This window comes from Pelodiscus sinensis, chromosome 10 (genome assembly GCF_049634645.1).
Source record: "Pelodiscus sinensis isolate JC-2024 chromosome 10, ASM4963464v1, whole genome shotgun sequence".
Taxonomy (NCBI): domain Eukaryota; kingdom Metazoa; phylum Chordata; order Testudines; family Trionychidae; genus Pelodiscus; species Pelodiscus sinensis.
In genome coordinates this window covers 8,224,619-8,246,701 of record NC_134720.1, presented here as the reverse complement: position 1 = coordinate 8,246,701, position 22,083 = coordinate 8,224,619, and the positions used below count along the sequence as shown (strand labels likewise).

The 22,083-nt window shown below is 48.6% G+C and overlaps 1 protein-coding gene across 1 annotated transcript in view; it reads left to right on the top strand.

Moving 5' to 3' along the window:
- Window positions 1–22,083, top strand: part of GPC1 (glypican 1) — a 340,184-nt gene that overhangs the window by 312,514 nt on the left and 5,587 nt on the right. The window contains exons 5-7 of the mRNA XM_075937488.1: window positions 3,101–3,231; window positions 20,096–20,215; window positions 21,577–21,710. Coding sequence (XP_075793603.1) covers window positions 3,101–3,231; window positions 20,096–20,215; window positions 21,577–21,710 — 385 coding nt within the window. The remainder of the gene's footprint in view (window positions 1–3,100; window positions 3,232–20,095; window positions 20,216–21,576; window positions 21,711–22,083) is intronic.

The following is a 22,083-nucleotide window of genomic DNA, read 5'->3' as shown; positions in this document are numbered from 1 at the left end:
CACATATGCTGTGTGTGCCTCATCCCAAGCCCTTTGAAGCCAGTGGGAGTTTTTCCATTGATTACGAGAGTTTTGGATTAGGCCCAGATTGATTACTATAAAAGCATTATTTGTTCTTTCTTTGAGCCCTTGACAGTTGGACTCTTGGTCCTGGTACAGTGGAGTCTGGCTTTGCAGTTTAAAGACACAGAAAGCAGTATTAATGGAAATAAATGTAAGTTCTGTATAACAATATCACCATGAAGTGTGACGGGTACAGAATGCACGAGGGTGAGGCGTGAATGATGCTGGCAATGCACACTCGTGCTGATTAATCATTTGTACCACAGTGCACCACTCCCTGGGAACAGTCTAATACCAAGATGATGGGTAGAGCAGAAAAACTTAGAATAGAACTTGTTCAGTCTCTTCTAAGTCAATGGTTGCTCTTAAATTAAGGACCTCCGGATACGATCCTCCATATATTGGCAAGAAAAAGATAGCTTAGAAGAGACAGACATTTTTTCCTTGTGGCAAATAACAGGGACTCCAAACATTTTGTTCTCTCTACAGTCTGATTTTATGCAATGCAATGGTCTAGTTTCATTGAAATCAGTAGAGGTGCCAGTACACATGGTAATGAGAGATTTTTGTGCCCAACGATGTGGTCAGAACTGAAAGCAATGCTAATTGGCATTGCTGCTGAGTCTGTATTATGATGGTCTCACCGCACAGGGTTCATAAGAAACCTCAGGACTCTTCATTTACACTTTTATATCTTTTCTTGTGTCTGGGTGTGTAATATTCAGTGCCGGAGACATCCCATTTGCTGTTTTGGAACATGCAAACAGGGAAAATAGCAAAGAGCGCAGGGGATGCAGTTCAGGATTTAAATGCAATGGCAGGACTGGAAGTGCAGTGGGCTTGCTTCAGAAAGCACCGGGATATAGTAGAACAGGGCTGAGATGCATTGGCATAGCATGTCCAGGGGTGGAAAAAGGGAGTGTGTGTGCACGGCTTATATGTACCTGTGATTATGTCAAGCCATGCGGTACTAGCAGTTCACTCACTCTTCAGACTGCTGTATTTCACTCACTGATCTATAAAATGAAATAAACACAGAGAGCAATACAATGTTTATAAAGCAGGAGCCGCATTTCTAGGAAGCTGAAAGGCTTCTCTTAATAAAGACAAAAACATCAAGAGGAGACTTTGCACAGCAATTCTCAAAAGAAGAATCTGAACTGGATGGCAATTTTCAGTCATTCTGTACCTCCAGCTGGTGGTGTACAAACAGTCCCTTTTTTAACCTATTCCTTTAACCTGTAAGGTCTTGATTGACTCTGGTCTCCCTGAATATTCAGGATATCAGCTTTTCTGAGCACTGTGTTCTTTTGATTTCCAACACTGGATGTATGTGTAAAACTTGCTTCTGCTTTAGCTTGTGTTGTCAGCACAATCCAACAAGGCACAGATCCAGTTAGTAGCTTCTAGTGCTGCTCAGATCCATTGTCATTTCAGCCTCTGAACTTGTGAGGTGCCCAAATCAATAGCAGCTGATACTTTTCACCCACCCCTACCTAACCTCTCCTCCCCTCTGGCCTGCTTAGCTGTATGTGTTCTGCTCTATTGCACCACTTGTGAGGCAGCTGTTTTCCCTTGTTAGCCATTCTGTATCCTGCCAGAGCACCCGCATCCACGGTGCTGCTTGGGAAGTACTCACTGGGAGCAAGATTTATTTTTACCCTCTCTCCTTCCTGGCCATGCCAGCCACACACATGTGCTATTACCCATAAACTCCTTCTCATGGCTCCTTCCCCACTCTGGCATGATAAATGCAGAGGTGGGGGCCAGCAAGTGTACCCCAAAGCCTTATCTACCAGGCTTTGGTATAAAACTTCCCCCCAAGATCTCAAAAACCTAGATCTTGGGAATAAAACTTCCGCTGCCACCACCCAAATGTGATAAAGAAATCAGGGGAAAGATCATTTGGGAAATCTTACCCCTAAAATAAAAATCAAGGCACACAATTAACCACTGCCAGGTTAATAAAAAGAAAAGAAAGAACTTTTATTATTACAACAATATTCCTGTTGCAACCATAATGACTAGATAGGGAGTTAACAAAATATACTCATGGAGAAACTCCATGGGCCTAAAACTTAGTTACAAAGAAAAGCCAAAACATCTTTTACACAGTGCCAGATCTCAGATCCCATACCCAATCCTTAAAACAATAAAACCTAACGAGACTACCTAAACTTTACCCTACTTACAGAAAATGAAGAATGGTGTCTTGGAGAGAGAGAGAGACATGCTTGTCCCTCTCTGTAACTGCAGAGAACTCCCTCAGCGAGCCCAAAGGGAGAAAAAAAGAAAAAAGCCCAAATTCCTTTGTCCCAGTTTGAAAAGTCCCACCTACATTCTTATTGGTCACTCCACCTGGCTAGGTGTAGTTAACCCCTTAATACCCAGGCTGCTGGCTAACCCCCATAATCATGACAGCTGTTTTCCCTTGTTAGCCATTCTGTATCCTGCCAGAGCACCCGCATCCACGGTGCTGCTTGGGAAGTACTCACTGGGAGCAAGATTTATTTTTACCCTCTCTCCTTCCTGGCCATGCCAGCCACACACATGTGCTATTACCCATAAACTCCTTCTCTGGTCACTTCGGGTAAACACCATCTCGAAGTTCCATTCATTGCGGCACTTGGTTGAAAGTTGAATGTAGTCAGTAAGGGAGGGTTCGATCAAGATCCTTGCTTTACATTTCCGTACAAATTCCTCTCTCCAATGGTAAGTGTTCTCTGGTCACTTTGTAAGGTCGTGGCAGTCTGCAAAGAGAGGTTGTAACAGCTGTTTCTTTTCTATGGCATTCATCTAGCACTAGGGGTGCCCTTTCTAGTGCACTTGGATAGCAGGGCCTTCTTTTGAATGTTGCCAAATTCAGAGAGTAAAACTGCTGAAAATATACCCACCAGTACCTGAAGTCACTGAAGAATTTCTTTCACCTGCGGAGGGGCAAGTGCTTGATTCCTCTCCATATAAATGTATGTACATTGAAGTTGCACTATAAATTGATGTACTTAAACACGTGTCTCCATCTCTCTTGCTTTACTAGACTCAATGATGCTGGTAGCTGACCGGTTTGATGGACCATCCAATGTAGACACTGTGATTGGCACCATTCACACCAGGATTGCTGAGGCCATTTCTAACATGCAGGAAAACAAAGACTCTATCACAGCCAAGGTAAGGAGCTGATACCTCTGCCTGAAGTTGATATTAAATCAGTTGAGAGTGCTCTGGCTACAGCCTTGGGCATATTCTTCCAATACCATTCATTTGTTTAACACACAGGAGGCAGGTTCTTTTAAGAAACCAGTCACTCCCCATGGGCAAACCTCAAACGCTTCTGACTCAGACTCCTCCCCATCTCTGCCTCCAGCAAACCAACTTGATACGTGCAGGCCGAGTACAGCATGGTGTTGAATTCTGAATCCCTGGGGAACGTGGTTGATGGAGTATTGTGGAGCCTCAACCTCTGTAGCCAAGGGGGGGTCCGAATTCTCTCTGAGCTAGGTACAGCAAGTTGATGGGCTGCCTTACACTTGACCCAGTGGACAAGCTCTCTTGACCGCTACAGGAACAGTGGAAAATGGAAACATTTGGCTGAGTGGGTTGTATTCATGGGGTAGGGTTGTTCTTCTAGTGATTGCTCATGTGCATTCCAATGAGGTGTGTGCGCGCAGCGTGCACACGTCGTTGGAAGTTTTTTCCTCAGCAGTACACTTAGGGCCAGCGGGGAGCCCCCTGGAGTGGCACCAGTATATCGGCCCATATATACCCCTGCTGGCCCCCTCACCCACTCAGTTCCTTCTTACCGCCATGACGGTCGTTGGAACAACCCTCAGCGCTTCTAGCGATAGTTGTTTTCAGTATTGTTCTCTGATTCTTCAGTTAGCTTAAGTACCTGCAGTTAAGTTAAAGACTCTTTTGTTGTTCTTTGTTGTTTTCATTGCTGTTCCCCACCGCGGCGCGCTGTGCATCCATGGCAGGACATGCCCAGCCCACAAGGCTTTAAGTCCTGCAAAAAGTGCCACAAGCCTATGCCCCAAGGCAACCCTCATTCCTTGTGTTTAAAGTTGTTGGGAAAGACGCACCTCACTGAAGCCTACAAAATCTGCAAGGCGTTCAAGCCACGAATGAAACATGAGAGAGAATAATGTCTTAAGATCTTCCTTATGGAGGTGGCTCTCCAGCCGGTACTGGCACCAGAGTTGGCACCGGGTCTTCAAAGCGCACCAACGTCAGTGTGGGACTCCCCCCTGCACCGTGCCTCACCAGCACCGCAGAGACCTCGACACCAGTCTCAGTCTCTTGCACCGCAGAAGAGTAGGCGGCCTAACAGGGGATGGCCTCCTGCTAGGCACGCACCCTCCGTGCGCCCTTCAGCGGGGCACATGGTGCCAGCAAGTCCGGAGCCCAGACCTTCCAGGTCAGGCAGACCATCCTCTCAGCATAGGGAGCTGAGCTCCTTAGAGGACTTTCCTAAACCCTCCACACTGGAGGCCTTAGAAGCGGCAAGGGTGCTCATAGAGTCTTCCCCCTTGCCGCCCCCTACTCCAACACCTTCCAGGAAACACGGAACATCCCAGCACCGGGTATCAAAACAACCCGAGACAACAGCACCAGAGGCCCGGGCCCACCGCCCTCTCCTCCCCTCCTGGCTCCACCGGCACCACCTGCGGCACTGACCAGCAGCGCATCCCTACGCATGGTGCCCCATCAGGACATGGCACCAGATGCACCGCAGTACCATACCCCGGCACTGGCTCACACCGTTCCAGCACCTACCTCTGCACCGAATGCCCACACCACTATGCCACTACTGACAGCTCGACACCCGGGGAAGCCGGAGCCTATAGCCAGGCACGTAGCTGTTCCGCAGATGGTGTCGGCTCTTCCCTGGTCCACCTTGGACTATACATCTGACTCCGAGGAGGAATCCACCTGGTGGTCTTGGGGCTCCCGGTCCCAGTCGCGGCATCGCTCACGTTCGCGGCACTGCTCCCGGCACCATAGTCCACCTCGTCCATACCGGCAGCAATGGACACAACCAGTCCCAGTACTGGTGCTCCAGCAATCGAGGCCTCCTCAACTTCCAGCCCAGTGGCCATTTTGGACGCCTTGGGCATATCACCAAGCCCAGGAAAACCCCCCTTCCAGGTCAGCTTCAGTTGCATCGGGTCCTCGGGCCCCTCCTTCGGTGACCCCACTGGTCAGATGCCAACCTCTAGCCAGTCACTGCCCCCCGTCCAGCAGTCTCCTGGTGCTTTGGGGAGTGTGGCTCCGGTGAGCCAACCTCCCCCACCCTCGTCCACTGGCACACAGCAGGATCTGGCACTTTCAAGGGTATCCGTTGGAGAAGTCTGAAAGGGATCATCATCATTCTTCCTTGACGAGGCTCTGGGAGACCCTGAACCATCCATGGCCTCTATGGACACCAGGGCCCACCAGGGCCTCCTCCGACGTCTGACCCAAAGTTTGGGAGTCCAGACGGATAGGGTGTCCAATGACTCTGATCTCACAGTGGACATCCTTCACGTGGATGTCTCCTCTAGAATGGCCCTCCCCATTTAACAAAACGGTGGCCAAGATCTCCAAAGCCTAGTGGCAGACTCCTGCATCCATCCCCCTTACGAATAAGCCGGTTGAATGGAGATACTCCGAATGGAGCATCTTTTTTCCCACCCCACACTGGGTTCTCTCATGGTACAAGCCATGAATCAAAGAGAGAGACAAGGTCAGCCCACCCTTGTCCCTAAGAACAGGGAGGCTAAGAAAACTGACCTGGTAGGCCGAAAGGTCTATGCATCCGGTGGTATCCAGTACCACATTGCAAATCAACAGATCCACTTGTCCCAGTATGCATTTAACACCTAGGTCTCAATGGACAAATTCACGGACCTACTCTCCCGAGAGTCCCGCGTAGAACTCAAAGCTCTCCATTAGGAGGGGAAAATGATTTCCAGGGCGGCTCTAGACATGATGGATGCTGCTGCCCAAATAATGGCCTCCAGGTGGTCTTACGCCGCAGTTCCTGCCTACAGGATTCTGGGGTTCCCCTAGAGTTCAGAACACCATACAAGACTTCCCTTTTGAAGGCTCCTTGCTCTTTTCTGAGCAAACTGATCAGAGGCTCCATGGCCTGAAAGACACCCATGCTACCCTAAAATCATTGGGCATGCACACTCCGGCTACCGTGAAGCGCCCCTTCCCCATTAGGAATGTTCCTAGAAGACCTCCCCAGGGGGGTCCGCCTACTGACTTCTCCTGCCATAGGAGCAGAAGCGGTAATGGCAGGAACAACAGGCGTTGCCCTTGCCCGAACCCTGATGACAACCAGGGGTCCCCCGACAAACCCTCCGTCAGGGGTTTTGATGGGACCTACGAAGGCAACCTTCCAGTCTCCCCATTTCTCTTCTGGGACCGTTTATCCCTCTTTACTCCAGCCTGGCAGTTGGTCACTTCGGACTGCTGGGTGCTCGAGATAGTGGAAAGGGGTTATGTAATCCCTTTCCACTTCCCTCCCCCTTCCCAACACCCTACCCCGTCCCTTTTCAGGGACCCCTCTCACGAGCCTCTGCTTCAAGAGGAGGTCCAAAATCTCCTTACGATGGAGTGGTAGAACACGTTCCCCCTGAGTTTCGGGGGAGGGGGTTCTATTCCCGCTACTTTCTGGTTCCAAAAGCCAAAGGGGGCCTGCGTCCTATCTTGGACCTAAGAGCCCTCAAATCCTTCATCACCAAAGCAAAGTTCAAAATGGGAACACTGGCATCTGTAATTCCCCAGAGACTAGTCCCCAGAGACTGGTACGCTGCCCTCGACCTAAAAGACACTTACTTTCACATTTCCATTGCCCCCCACTACCGCAAATTCCTCAGATTTACTGTGGGCCCAGACCACTACCAATTCACGGCCTTCCCATTTGGTATTTCCACAGCCCCTTGGTAGTCGCTGCACTCAGGAAAAGGGGTATCCAAGGTGTTCCCTTATCTAGATGACTGGCTCCTTAGGGGGGGCTCGCAAGTGCAAACGCACAACACCATGGTGTGCACACTCTTCGACGATCTAGGTCTTTTGTTAAACCTGGACAAGTCATCCCTAACGCCCACAATGTTAATAGAATTCGTGGGAGCTACATCGGCAAGAGTCTCCCTACCCAAGTCCCGGTTTATCGACATACAGGCAGCGGTAAGGGAGCTCCAGAACTTTCCAGTGACCACCACCCAGACTTGCATGTGCCTCCTGGGTCTCATGGCCGCCTGCACTTATGTAGTGCAACATGCTAGGCTGCGCATGCGCCCGCTACAGATGTGGCTATCATGAGCCCACAACCAGTCGTCCATTCATGGGACAGGATGGTGATGGTCCCCGCTTCTGTCCTCCTTGCACTGACCTGGTGGACCAACCAGACAGAGATATCCATGGAGGTACCATTTTCCAGGCCGGTACCATCCACCCGACTCGTCACAAATGCATCGGACACCGGCTGGGGATCCCACCTGGGAGACCTTCACACTCAAGATATGTGGTCTGCGGACGAGATCTCCCTGCATATCAACATCAGGGAGCTCCGGGCAGTCCGACTGGCTTGTGCGGTTTTCCTTCCCCACCTCAAGGGCAAGTCTGTTCTCATCCTATAAGACAACACGACAGCGGTGGTGTACATAAACAAGTAGGGCAGGGCCCATTCCCCTCGCCTGTGCTTGGAGGCGATTCACCTGTGGGAACTTTGCATCAGGGCAGATATCTACCTGATGGCCTCGTACCTCCCGGACTCCCAAAACTTCCTGGCGGACAAACTGAGCAGGTCCTTTACAGGACACGAATGGTCTCTGAGGTGGGATGTAGCCCATTCTATCTTCCATGCGTGAGGGTCTCCCCATCTGGACCTCTTTGCCACAGAGCAGAACAGAAAGTGCCATCAATTCTGCTCCCTCATGGGACAGGGACATGGCTCTCCTTCTCCCCTGGCTGCAGGGACTACTATACGCCTTCCCACCATTCCCGCTAATCCACAAGGTCTTACTCGGTGCGGGAGTTCAGGGCATCCCTGATTTTAATCACCCCTGCACTGGTTCTCAGCCCTCCTCAACCTGCCATGTGAGAGAACCATGACCCTCCCGCTGCTCCCGGACCTGATTACTCAGGACTCAGGCAGGCTCCGCCACCTGGACCTGCACTCGCTGCATTTGACAACATGGAAGCTCCGTGGCTAACGGCTGAGGAACTTCAGTGCTCAGAGCGGGTCCAGGAAGTCGTATTGGGTAGCAGGAAGCCCTCCACTAGGAGGTTCTGTATCTGGGCTGCCCAGAAGGGGGTACACCCAAGGCGAGCTGCGATCCCCTGGATCCTTGATTACCTGTTAGACCTCAGGCTCCGGAACCTCTCTTCCTCCTCCATCAAGGTTCACTTGGCGGCCATTTCGGCCTTCCACCCAGGGGAAGGAGGGAAAGCTCTGTTTGCTAACTCAGTGGTCAACGGGTTTCTGAAAGGGTTGGACAGGCTCTACCCATATGTTCGCCAGTCCATCCTCCAGTGGGACCTAAACCTGGTCCTTTCCAAACTTATGGGACCCCCGTTTGAACCAATAGCGACATAAGAACATAAGAATGGCCGTACTGGGTCAGACCAAAGGTCCATCTAGCCCAGTATCCTGTCTGCTGACAGTGGCTAGCACCAGGTGGACCGAAGACAATGATCAAGCAATTTGTCTCCTGCCATCCCTCTCCAGCCTCTGACAAACAGAGACCAAGGACACCATTTTATCCCCTGGCTAATAGCCTTGTATAGACCTAACTTCCATGAAATCATCTAGCTTCTCTTTAAACTCTGTTATAGTCCTAGCCTTCACAGCCTCCTCTGGCAAGGAGTTCCACAGGTTGACTACACGCTGTGTGAAGAAGAACTTTCTTTTATTAGTTTTAAACCTGCTACCCATTAATTTCATTTGGTGTTCCCTTCTATATAAGGTGTCTCTCCTGGTGGCACTCACATCTGCCAGGTGGGTATCCAAACTCAGGGCACTTACCTCAGATCCCCCCCCTACACGGTGTTTTTCAAAGACAAGGTTAGGCTCTGCTCCCACCCAGCTTTTCTGCCCAAGGTGGTGTCCTCTTTCCACACCTCCCAGGATGAGCTCCTGCAGGTCTTTTACCCCAAGCCACCTGCATCTGGGAAAGAACAGGCTTTACACACTCTAGATGTGCACAGGGCATTAGCCTTTTATTTAGACAGGACAAAACCATTCAGGAAGTCATCGCAACTCTTTGTGGCCATCGCCGAATGGGCGAGTGGCCGACCCGTATCCTCCCAACAGATCTCCTCCTGGATAACCACTTGTATCAAGGAGTGCAGTTCCCTAGTGGGTGTATCGGTTCCACCCTTTAGAGCGCACTCCACGAGAGCTGTGGCAGCCTCCACCGCTTTCATAGCACAGGTCCCCATCCTGGACATCTGCAGAGCCGTGACAGGGTCCTCTGTCCATACCTTCACCAATCACTATGTGCTAACACATCAAGCAAGGGAAGACGCTCCCCTGGGCAGGGCGGTCCTCCACTCCTCTGTAGCTTCAACATCTGGCTCTCCTCCATAGGTTCTGCTTTGGAGTCACCTAATTGGAATGCACATGAGCAATCACTCGAAGAAAGAACGGTTTCTTACCTTGTAACTGTAATTCTTCGAGTTGTGTTGCTCATGTCCATTCCAAATCTCTGCCCGCCGCCCTTTCTCCAGAGTATTCTGGTAAGAAGGAACTGAGAGGGTGAAGGGGCCAGCAGGGGTATATATGGGCCGATATACCGGCGCCACTCCAGGGGGCTCCCCGCTGGCCCTAAGGGTACTGCTGAGGGAAAAACTTCCGACAACGCGTGCATGCTGCGCGCACGCACCTCATTGGAATGCACATGAGCAACACATCTCGAAGAATCACGGTTACGAGGTTAGTAACCGTTCTTTATGTGGGGGTAGAGTTGTTACACAACTGCCCTGTGACGCAGCTTGTGCTGGGGCTCAGAGCCTCACAAGAATCATATTTCCAAGGCCTGTTTCATTAATCTCCACTTTCTGCCCATGTAACTCACTAATCAAAAGCCCGTGCCACAGCTGTAGGTAAAGCGAACACCCTTCCCAGGTTCCTGTTTTCACACCAACCCACCACCAAGCCACCTACCTTGCCATTGTTATTCAGATTGCACCATTGAAAGTGTTTTATTATCTGGGGAAATAGAAAACCATCTGAACTGCCGTGTGCACTGAGGGCCTCTATTGTGCATGCAGGCACTCATAGCAGGTGGATACTTCTGTTCCAGCCTGTCCTTGACTGGAGCAGCAGAGTGCATTTGACAAGTGTCTGAACTGCATCTTCATTGTAGCAAAGTGCACTTGCCTGTCTTGGCGTGTGGAGCCAAGCAGCAGAAGTTGGGCACTGACAAACTGCTGAGAGGACGAGTATGACAGACGGGGAAGGGTGGCGAGCGAGGGAAGTGCGGTTTAAGAGCCGCACTGCTTCCCTTTTCATGTCGGTCTGTGAGCGCCGTTTGGAATCGCTGAAAGGAATCGACTCACATCTGGTTCATTTCTACACATGGCGTTTCTCTGAAGTGGTCACTTGTGAAATGTCAAGCAAGGCTCTTGAGCTACTGCCAGTCGCGATGCCTTTGAACGATCAGCAGTTGATCATCCGTATCAAAGGCTTTATTTAAACTTTTGAAAGGAAGCAGCTGGGATTTTTATTTTCTTATCCAGGGAAAGAAGGAAACACACAGAAAATGTGCCCAAGGGTTAGCCCTGTTTCCAGGCAAAAAGCAGAAATGTGCGCACCATGCACTCACATATGGGCCATTCTGTGTCTCTGGTTTGGAGGGGTGGCACCTGCGGTGCTCAGCTTGCCCAAGACAACCTTGGTTTGGCCAAAGGCTGTTGACACAGTGCAAAGCTGAAAGACTAAGCTGTGCTCAGCACAGACCCAATCCTGCTGCCCTTAATGTCAAGGGGGAAGTTTACCGATGACTTAAATAGGAGCAGAGTTAAGGCAGCACTGAGCATTTTTGAAAATGATGACTTTATGGGCACAGTCTCTCGTTCCCAGTGGCCTTTGGATCCCGTAAAGCCTGCCGCCTGGATTCTGAATGATTTGGGGGAACGAGACATGTAAGAGAGACTCTCAGTTTCCATTTAAACTAAATGTATTTTAGCACCTCTTGAAAATGTGAATTGATTGGTAGGAAGTGGGATGAAGGGACTTCAGCGTGTCTTGTGTGCAGAGTGGGTCAGTTCATTTTGGACTGTATCCCAACCAGTACTCTTGGCTGATGCCCCCCACTCTTCAGGCTGGATCTGTGCATACAAGTGCCATCCTGGTGGCCAGCAGTTGGTTACAGTTGTGATAGAGGTTTGGCTCATAACGTTGTGCATGAGTCTACCCACAAACTGGTTACCTGAGCATCAGGTGATGCCCCTCAATACCACTCTTGCTATCCTCATACCTTGGTGGTGGAAACAGAGACCTTTTAATATCTGGTCCACAGAACAAGGTCCTTTGGAGGTGGTGTGGATTTTATTGCCTTCTCAAGTTTGTTTCAATGTTTTAGATTGTGGGGGGAAAACTCTCCCCTAATCTGATCTGATCCTCCCAGGCCAGGAATAAAACTGTGCAGAGAATAAACAGCATAACAAATAGTGAAACCCCACAGCACAGCTACTCCATATTCTGGCCTAGTGTGCAGTAAGGTGACATCTCTGTTGCTGTCCTAACCAGGGGAATGTGCATGTTGCCCGTAGTCGCAGAAATTTCCCAGAGCCAAAATCTGACTCATCACTTGTTTGTTTTATTGACCGTTATCATGAAATCATTGAATCATAGAGCACTAGAACTGGAAGGGACCTAGAGAGATCATCAAGTCTAGTCCCCTGCCCTCATGGCAGGACCATGCACTGTCTAGATCATCCTTGGTAGATGTTTATCCAACCTGCTCTTAAATATCTCCAGTGATGGAGATTCCATAACTTCCTGGACAACTTTTTTCAGTGTTTAACCACCCTGACAGTTAGGAAGTTTTCCCTAATGTCCAACCTAAACCTCGCTAGCTGCAATTTAAGCCTATTACTTCTTGTCCTATCCTCAGAGACCAAGAACAATTTTTCTTCCTCCTCCTCAAAACACCCTTTTAGATACTTGAACACTGCTATCATATCCCCTCTCAGTCTTCTCTTTTCTAAACTAAATGAGCCCAATTCTTTCTGTCTTCCCTCATAGCTCATGTTTTCTAGACCTTTAATCATTTTTGTTACCCTTCTCTGGACCCTCTCCAATTTCTCCACATCTTTCTTGAAATGTGGTGCCCAGAATTGGACACAATACTCCAATTGAGGTCTAATCAGCATAGAGCAGAGCGGAAGAATGACTCCTCGTGTCTTGCTCACAACACTCCAATTAATGCATCCCAAAATCACGTTTACTTTTTTTGCAACAGCATCACGCTGCTGACTCATATTTAGCTTGTGATCCTCTATGACCCCTAGATCCCGTTCAGCAGTACTCCTTTCTAGAGAGTCATTTCCCATTCTGTAGGTGTGAAACGGCTTGTTCCGGCCTAAGTGGAGTATTTTGCATTTGTCCTTATTAAACTTTATCCTATTTACCTCAGACCATTTCCCTGGTTTGTCCAGATCATTTTGAATGATGACCCTATCCCCCAGAGCAGTCGCAACCCCTCCCAGCTTGGTATCATCAGTAAACTTAATGAGCGTGCTCTCTATGCCAATATCCAAATCAGCGTTTCCCAAACTGTGTTCCGTGGCACACCAGTGTGCCGCGGAGAAAACAGAAACAATTCTGCTCCGCCGCCCCCTGCAGAGCCCATAGACAGCGGTTGTCCCACCTACACACCAGCCCGCAGGATGGCCCGTCCCTCGGGGCCTCCACTGCTGCGCTCTGCCTCCTCCTCCTCTGCCTCCTCCTCCTCAATGCCCAAGCGGCCGCGGCTGCTGAGAGGGGGACGGGTGGTCAGAGCCGAGGAGCCGCTCCCGGACCCTAGCGTTTTAAAACTGCCACCTGCGGGGAACCCAGCTCAGGCTCTGCCCTCCCCCCCACCTGGGGCGCGCTCAGACTCTGCTGCCCCCCCCCCCAGGCACGCTTGGGCTCTATTGCCCCCCGTGCGCTGCTGCTCTCTTTCCCCTGTGCCCCTCCCCAGCCTGGTGGGGAAGTGAAAGAATTTAATCTGGTGGGGACAGTCGGCATTTCTACCCAAACCCCCCTCACTCCCTTCCTCCTTCCAAGACCCCGCACTCCCAGATTGCTCTGACATTCTGCCCCAAGTCCCCGCCTGCCCCAGGTCCCTTCCTCTGCCCTCCCTCCTGGCCAGACACCCTGCCCTGGTTGGTTTTTTTGTTTTGCTTGACAAAATCTCCCTGGGAGCCTGTTTTTTGTTGGTTTTTTTTTTTTCCTTGACAAAAAAATCCTTGGCGTTCCCCAGAAAAAAAAATTGTGTTCCTCAGTCTTAAAAAGTTTAAGAAACACTGATCTAAATCATTGATGAAGATATTGAACAGAACCAGTCCCAAAACAGACCCCTGTGGAACCCCACTTGTATGCCCTTCCAGGATGACTGTGAACCATTAATAACTACTCTCTGCGAATGGTTATCCAGCCAGTTATTCACCCACCTTATAGTAGCCCCATCTAGTTTGTCCAGGTTGCCCCTCTAAAATCTGGGATTCTCTGGTCTGGCAACATCCATGGTCTGGCATGAGCACGGGTGTTCCAGGATCGGAGTCCCTCGGTGCACTGCAGGTTGGTGGGAGCCCGGGAACCTGTGCATGGCCCAGTTGGGCTTTGAAAGGGGCCAGAGCCACATGGGGGGAGGACAGGGAGCTGGTGCACAGCTCAGCTGTGCTGTAGGGGATGTCAGGAGCCAGCATGCGGCTCAGCTGTGCTGGGGAGGAGGTATGAGCTAGGGCACAGCTCAGCTGGGCTGAAGGGGGAGCCAGGAAGCCAGCGGGTAGAGTGCTGAAATGAACTCCCCTGGCCCAGAAAAATCCCTTATCTGGGACCAATCAGGTCCCAAAGGTGCCGGACCAGGGACATCCAACCTGTGTTTCCCTAGTTTATCAATAAGAAGGTCATGTGAGACCATATCAAATGCTTTAGTGATTAGGGGAATGAGAAATTTTATCAGTGCTCACCTTTGGAAACAAAACACAGCACCACCACAACCAGCCCCATTCCTCCCCCCTCCCCCACGCCTCTTACGCTTATCGAGTAGTCACTTACATCCCTACTCCTGACAGCTAAATCCTGGATTTCAAACTGTATAAACTATAAAAGACTGCAGACTGCTGCTTGCATCCAGAGAGAGTGTGGCTTCATCTGATAGGTTCCCCAACCCTGATTTATACTTTTTTGGGTCAGGGGCCACTGACCCACAGAAAAATCAGTCGGGCTGCACACAAGTGAGAATCAAAAAAACACGTCTCACCAGCATGGGCTCCCCAATGCTGGGGGGAGCCCCGAGCCTCAGGGGCCAGATCCAGGCAAGCCAGGGGGTGCATATAGCCCCTAAGCCTTAGGTTCCCCATCCCGGTCTCAGTGGACAGTGGCTTTCATTAGCATGGTCAGGATTACTCCGATAAATCATCTGGCTCAATAAGAGAAGAGACTCTGCAATGTAGCATAAAGCACTGGAAATACAGTAGGGTGGAGATTTCTTTTTGGCGGAATGAGTGAGTGTTACTTCATCTCATATCCACTAAAATGGCTACATTTTACACTTCTGCACGTTACAGAAGTCTGTGTGCATCCAAATATTTAGGTTCTTCACTTCCATAATAGGAAGCTGCAAGAATTAGTATCTGAAAAATGCACATTCAGGTTTGGGATTCTACAAAGGGTTCGACCAAGGGTCTCCCACTTCGCTTGCCCACATCTGAGCTGCCGTTCTCTTGGGTGCTCGGGAAGTAGTGGTACTAAACGTTAGTTCTGTTGCTCTCTGCTTGTGGGAAGTGTGATTTCACATCCTGGGGACACGCTGTAGGTAAGAAAAGTTTCTAAACTGATTTTAGATTATTTGTATGTAAGCGCTGTCAGGTGCATCCATCATTTTGTGGGGGAAATAGAGTTACAGAGTGTGGAAGTTCGCACAAGCCGTCACGTACAGGTAATTTTTCCAGAAAAGTGAGATGTTCTATTTGGGAGGAGAGGGGCGTTCCCCTTTCTTAGATGCTATCCTGGATCAGGTACAAGTTTTAAACCAGTCTCATCTGTACAGCAAGTGTGTACTTAAAATAGTCTCCTCCCCATCATAGCAACTGGACTCATTGTCTTGCCCATAAAAGTTTGCCCAGCTATTACTCAGAGCAGACTTTGTCACATTAGCTGCATATATATGGAAAGAATTCACTTCTAGCTAGCGTCTTTTCTCTACTGTTGTTGCTCAACAACCCACTGCGGCTGATGTTAACGGCAGAATAATTTGTATTCGTGAACCTCGCTGCCTTTCCCATGACTCTGAAGTGCTGTAACCAACAGATTCTTATGGAAAATGAATCTGAAGCTAGCTGGCAAATAGATAAGTCAATGATAGACCAAGCACAGAGACGGATAGAAATACCAATGCAGCACAAAACACAATGATAATATAACACAGGGATAGAGTAATCAATTATAAGAAGAAAGAAATAGAGGAATGAAATGGATCTATAAAAGCCATGAAGTGTTTTTCTTTATTTTTCTATGTTTTTATCTCCCTGAAAGAATGGTTCACACCAACCGCAGTAACAGGACTATAAACAGTAAACTACCACAGTGAATTTCTATACAATGTTTTAAATGCTTTCCATACAATTTTTAAAGATCTTGCACCAGAAGGAGTAGACAGATGGAATATTTGGATTGCAACAGAACTGCCATTACATTGCATGGCTCCAAATGCACGTTCTGTCCACACTTGTTTCAGAGGATAATATATCTAAAACAGAAAGATTCCAGACATAGGGCAGGAGACGTGGCTGCTTCCCAGGAATGCAAACGGGCTGGTGTCTCTCTCTCTCTCTCCTCTTACAATTTTGCAGGTCCAAAGGAAAGCATCTGGCTCCTCATTTGGCCACTCAAATCTCCAGACATCTGTTATGGTGGTCTGAGGGAGCCTGAATTTGCTGCCCTTCCAAGAATGCTACAGAAACCATTGATTTGACAAAGGCAGGATGGTTCTGAAAAGGAGAGGCTACCACAGAGCCCATGGCTGTGTCTACACTGGCATGAATTTCCGGAAATGCTTAAAACGGAATACTATTCCGTTTTCAGTTTTTCCAGAAAAGGAGCTTCTACACTGGCAGGCTGCTTTTCCGGAAAAGCCCTTTTTCCGGAAAAGTGTCTGTGGCCAATATAGATGCACTTTTCTGGAAAAGAGCCCCGATCGTCATTTTCGCAATTGAGGCTTTTTTCCGGAAAAGACTACTGGGCTGTCTACACTGGCCCTTTTCCGGAACAATGTTCCGGAATAAGGACTTATGCCCGAGCGGGAGCAGAATAGTTTTTCCGGAATAGCGGCTGATTTTGTACAGTAGATCATCGTTGCTTTTCCGAAAATTCAAGGGCCAGTGTAGAGAGCTTGCAGCTTATTCCGGAAAAGCGGCTGATTTTCCGGAATAAGTGGCCCAGTGTAGACACAGCCCATGTGTATTGATTTAGCTATTTGGTTGGTTTTAATAACAGTGAAATGGAGTCCTACAAAAAGCTCTGAGCATGCTCTTAGTAACTAGGTATGCCATAACAATGAGATCCAGCCACAGCATTAATACTGACACGCAAGTAAATGAACTCAGACAGACAGCGATATTAAATAATCTAAATGCAGGCAGTGGCTGCCCTCACACAAGCAGGCCTCAGACAGGGAACATTCTGGGGGTGGGGGCTTATCACGGGAAATGAGGATCCCAAAGAGGCAGCTCTCCATTCACAGACAGGAATACAGAGACACATCAGGTTGCCCATCTAACAATGCTGTAAAAGTTTCTTCTGCTCCAGGACAAAATGTACTGAATGCTTAGTACTCTTCCTCAGCAATGGTCTTTGTCAACACTAATTAATCTTCACAACATGCCCAAGAGTCAAATAATTAAGTAGGATCATTCCCAAGCTTACAGATGAAGAGACTGAGGCAGAAGTGGCCCATGGCTGCAGTAGAAGTTAATGGCAAAACTGTACAGTATTGAGATTCTGTTTTCAGAGTCTAGATTAAAGATGGTCTCCTTAAATTCTGGCAGGAATACTTTGGCCAATCGATAATATTACTAGCAGGGTGGCTGCAGAGTCCCTCTGTGCATATTTAAATGGATCTTAGAACCTGTCTTAACCTAGTCAGAACACGGACTGTTCCAGTTATAATGATGTCACTAGTCAAAGCTCCTCTCCTCGGTGAAGGAAACAATGACCAGATATTCAGAGACCTCACTTTCTGCTTTCCCGCAGGTTGTGTCCTGTTTTTCTTATTAAGCTGCACTCACTAGTGTTATCCTTCCTGAGAGTGCAGTTCACTTTGGGAGGGACCTTTTTTTTACTGCCTTGTGATACTTTGACAATAATTTTCTTTTTATACTTCAAGCTGCTGGGCTTTCCTGTTTGCAGTACTCACGTCTACACTGCAGCACTATTTGGAAATAACTAGCGCTATTCTGAAATGACTTAGTCCATGTCTACACAGCAGGCAGTTATTTTGAAATACTGTCAAGCTGGAGGACTCCTTACTCCGACTCCTTTAACCCTCACTGTACGAGGAGCAAGGGAAGTCGAAGGAAGAGTGCTCTGTTTCGAAATAAGTGCTGTGTAGATGCTCCCAATTTCAAAATAAGCTATTTTGAAATAAGATGCACAATTGACGTGGCTCTCAAGTTAAGCCCTGCAGTGTAGACCCCTCCCTCCCAGAATGCATGACCGTGCCACACTCTCTGCTCAAATGCGTCCTTAAAACTTATTTTTTATGCAAAACACCAACTTGCCGCTGCCGCCAACTCATAAAGCTCATAGAACAAGATGGCTAAAGTTGTTGGGAAGGCCCCGTATTGTAAAGCATATCTGCTGCCAAGACCACACCCTCTTCTGGCCCCCTCCAGCTGTGTGTCTCAATCCACATTGTAATTGCCTTGGTGGGAGGATCAGGGTTTCCTTTGTGTCTGTCCTGTAGAGTGCTGAATACAGAGTCACGGCTTACCCAATATGAGCTGCAAGGAGTCGGCAGCACCTTCATCACTGTGCATAAGGGGGTGCTCACAGGCGAAACAAGAGGGATGTGGGAATTTGGATAAGGACCCAGTGAATTTGGATAAAGCACCTAGTGAATGCAGAATGACTTGGGTAAATTTTCGACCTCAGTGTCTGAGGCAGGAAACTAAACAAGCACAGAAAGGCTGCTCTTGTCGTGAAGTATTTCCTTCTTCGGCTGATCCAGAAGCCATAGGCAGATGCTGGAAATCTCACAGATTCATAGAGTGTAAGGCCAGAAATGCCCATTTCATCACCTAGTCTGACCTCCCATCTGCCACAGGACAGAGAATTCCACCCACGTACCCCTGTGTTGTACAGGACTACAAGCTTCTTCCAGAAAGGCAGCCAGTCTGGATCTGAAGACATCAACAGATGGAGACTTCACCACTTCCCGTGGGAGTATGTTCCAGTGGTTCCTCACCCACACTGAACATTTTGTGCCTCATTTGTAATTCAGACTTGTCTGGCTCTAACATCCAGCCACAAGTAGGGATGTGATAGTCTAAATGTGTACACAGTTAACCAATGAGCCTGGGTGCTTAACCTTCGCAGCCCCTCCCCTCCCGCTGCCTCTGTATCCAAAGCAGCAGTAGAGGGTGGGGGGCAGGCAGGAGCGGGTGTGCTTGGGGAGCCAGCTTTTAAGCAGGCTTCCTGCTGGCACCTGCTCCTTTGGAGCCCCCCTGCCCCTCATGTTGTTGCCTCTGTATCCCCACGGAAGCCCCCCCTCCCCCCATGTATTCATTGTCATTTATGTTCTGTGTTTGGAAAGAAGCATCCTCGTGCATCTTTCCAAACACAGAACATAAATATTTATTGAACACATCTTCCTTCAAAAGCAGGGCTGTTCTAGTTGGCTTTGCATATCAGATAGATTTAGGACTTTTGTCCCAGTGCTCAGAATTTTTGGCCTCAGGGATTATGCATTTTAAATTAAACAACAGGTGGTCCTGAAATATAACCCTATACTATGGTCTAATAGTATCGGACATATGGGATAAAAAATGGCCTGGTGTTTTTTCAAGCTGGTGATTAAGTAAAGCAGTCTCAGTTTCTTTCCCCAGTTTATTGCTTCATAAACCATAGCAGAGAATAAACCATTAATACCCGTTCATTGGTGTCAGTGAGAGCAAACGTGAATTTTAATATTAATTTAATATTTAGTGATTTTAATATTAATGTTTGACTGTAAATCTTCACAGGTTAATACTAAAAAGCGCAGTCTGTAGAATAGCTGTGGGAGAGAGGGAGAGCTCAGCATTAGACTCTACCTTCGGCACTGCGGTGATGAATCAGCTGCCATGTAGCTCTTGCCTAAGTCCAATATGGTACATTAGAAACAAGCGTCTCACAAATGGTCTGGTGTAATTATGAACAGAAAGTCATTCTCTCATCCAGCTTTCCCATCCAATTAGGTAACCGTCCTTGTAGACGGTGGTGCTACCTGTAAGAACCTCTTGGTGGATTAGTGATGATCTGTGTTACTATCCATAGATTGGCAGTGTTGGCCTAATTGTGGGATTAAGCTGCTGTTTGCACTTCTGGCGTGCTTGGCCAGCACACTAGGATGTCTTGTAGGGAAAGGTGGCGCGGTTCCTGGCTTTTGCTTCTAGCCCTGGTGAGTTTTTAGAATCACAAAAGAAAAATGCATAATTGCATGTCCAAAAGCAAGGTCATAATCGAAAAGGTCAGGGGAGTGGGAGTAAATGAGGAATTAACGAACGCATGGCAGAAGCTAATGGGTGAAGCTATTGAAACATAATATAAAGGAATTTTTTATTTGGGTTTTTCTAGGTTTTCCAAGGTTGTGGAAATCCCAAAATGAGCACAAAAACATCCAGTGGAGAGGCTAAGAAAAGACGGGGGAAAGCTGTCACTGATGATAAATCATCAGGGCTTGGACTGGAGAAGCTAGTAAGTGTGTGTCTAACTTTTTGGAATATATTTATAAAGCATTTCCCCTGTTGGAATATATGAAACTGCGCGTTGTGTCTGTCCTTGTCACGTGTTGGGATCCTCGCTGACCCAACGGCAAGGCAGTGCCGAGAGCTGTGGGCATCAACCCTGTTTGGGGTCAGGTGATGTCTTCTGACGCAAGGCCAGAGCAGGGACTCTGCCCTGTCGCCAGTCAGGCGGGGTCGTCCCAAAGAGTTCCTGACAGGTCCTCGGCTCCCATCCATGATGATAAACTTTTGGCTGCATGAATGTGCTTCCCCTGTCTAGCGCCTGAACACAACAGACTCTGAGAGACCACTAATCAGACAAGGATCAAAAGCACCCGAGTAGCTTTATTGCCAAGTGAGGTACACTGATAGTTGTTAGTGAACAGACTCACCGCTGCCCCTGTGTGCACTGTGACAATGGACTAATGCCCAACTAAACACTCTGGATTCTAGTGTCCCCCCATGATCAGTCAACGAGCACTGTTATACACAGCTACAAACAAGGTACATGTCACTCCTGATGTATCAGGTTGCCACTCTCTGTTAGCTAGTTACCACCCCTTCCCTCATGCCAGGGGGGTTTCCATTACTATCCATCACGCTGTCAATTTAGACCCAGTCCTGAACCTATGTCAGTATGTCTGATATTTGTGGGGTGTGTGCTGTTGTTGTTTCTTAACAAGGTGTTCTGTTACGAACCCTCTGGAGTGTGTTTTATGGTCTGTGCCTGGCACCTTTTGGTGTTCTTTATGCTTGACCCTGCTTGTGCCATTTCTTTTTAGCCAAGCCTCTTTCCTGCTTGTAGCTTCACAGAGCCAAAGTCTTGCTCACTAGATTTCAGGCCTGCTGATTTTATGTTGCAGACCCTCCACTTACTACATGCTCTAGTCTTTGCTGGCTAACCAATAAACACTCCCACATGCCTATTATGTAGAAAAAGCTGCTGACCTGTCACACTGAAGGCTCAACTAAGACAGGATTCTGGCTGCTGATTTCAGCTCCCCAGCACCAGACTGGTGGAATGACCTAAGCGTATCGAGATGTTTGGTCCCCAAGGGCATTGGTAGTAGAATGGAGCACAAGCCAGGCAGCCTTTTCCTCCAGCATGGGCAGCTGTGCATCGCCCTGATGAGCTTTGCCTTAGTCGCTTCTCTCCTTGGGCGGAGGGCTGTTATTGAGGTAACGTCAGTGTTCTCTTCCTGAGTGTGAAACCGCAGCAGTGCTCTGTCTCGTACAGTAAATGAGCTGGAACTGTAGCCGGACAACCTTCTATGAAGCCTCTAAGGTTTCATAGAAGTTTCCTTGGACCCAGATTCTCCCTCCATCTTACAGGTTTCCGATGCCAAAGGGAAGCTGAGAGAGATCAAGGATTACTGGGTTGTCCTTCCAAGCACACTGTGCAATGAGAAAATAACCTCTGGCTCGACGAACGAGGACAAGTGCTGGAACGGAATGGCCAAGGGGAGGTAAGGAAGGGGAGTAGAGAAGAGACACAAAACATGTCCATGCTAGAATTTAGCTGTTATCAGAGAGAGGATAAAGGTACTTGCAGAGAGAAACTAATTCCTTCCACATCCCTGTGCATGAAGCTTTATAGCCTGCAAACCATTTCAGAGGGTGTTTTGCTAAAATACAATTGCCCCTCAAGACCAGTTCCCCCAGTTGCTTCAACCCTAATCCCATGTCCGCTCCTCATAGGAGTTGTTAAGGCCACGGTAAACGTGTCTGACCCCACTGGAGCCAGCATGGGGCAGATTCTCAGCCTTGCATGTACATGACCTAAGCACTGGGGCAGTGAAACATCCCACTTTCTAGACGCTGAGGCACTTCCAGCAGTTA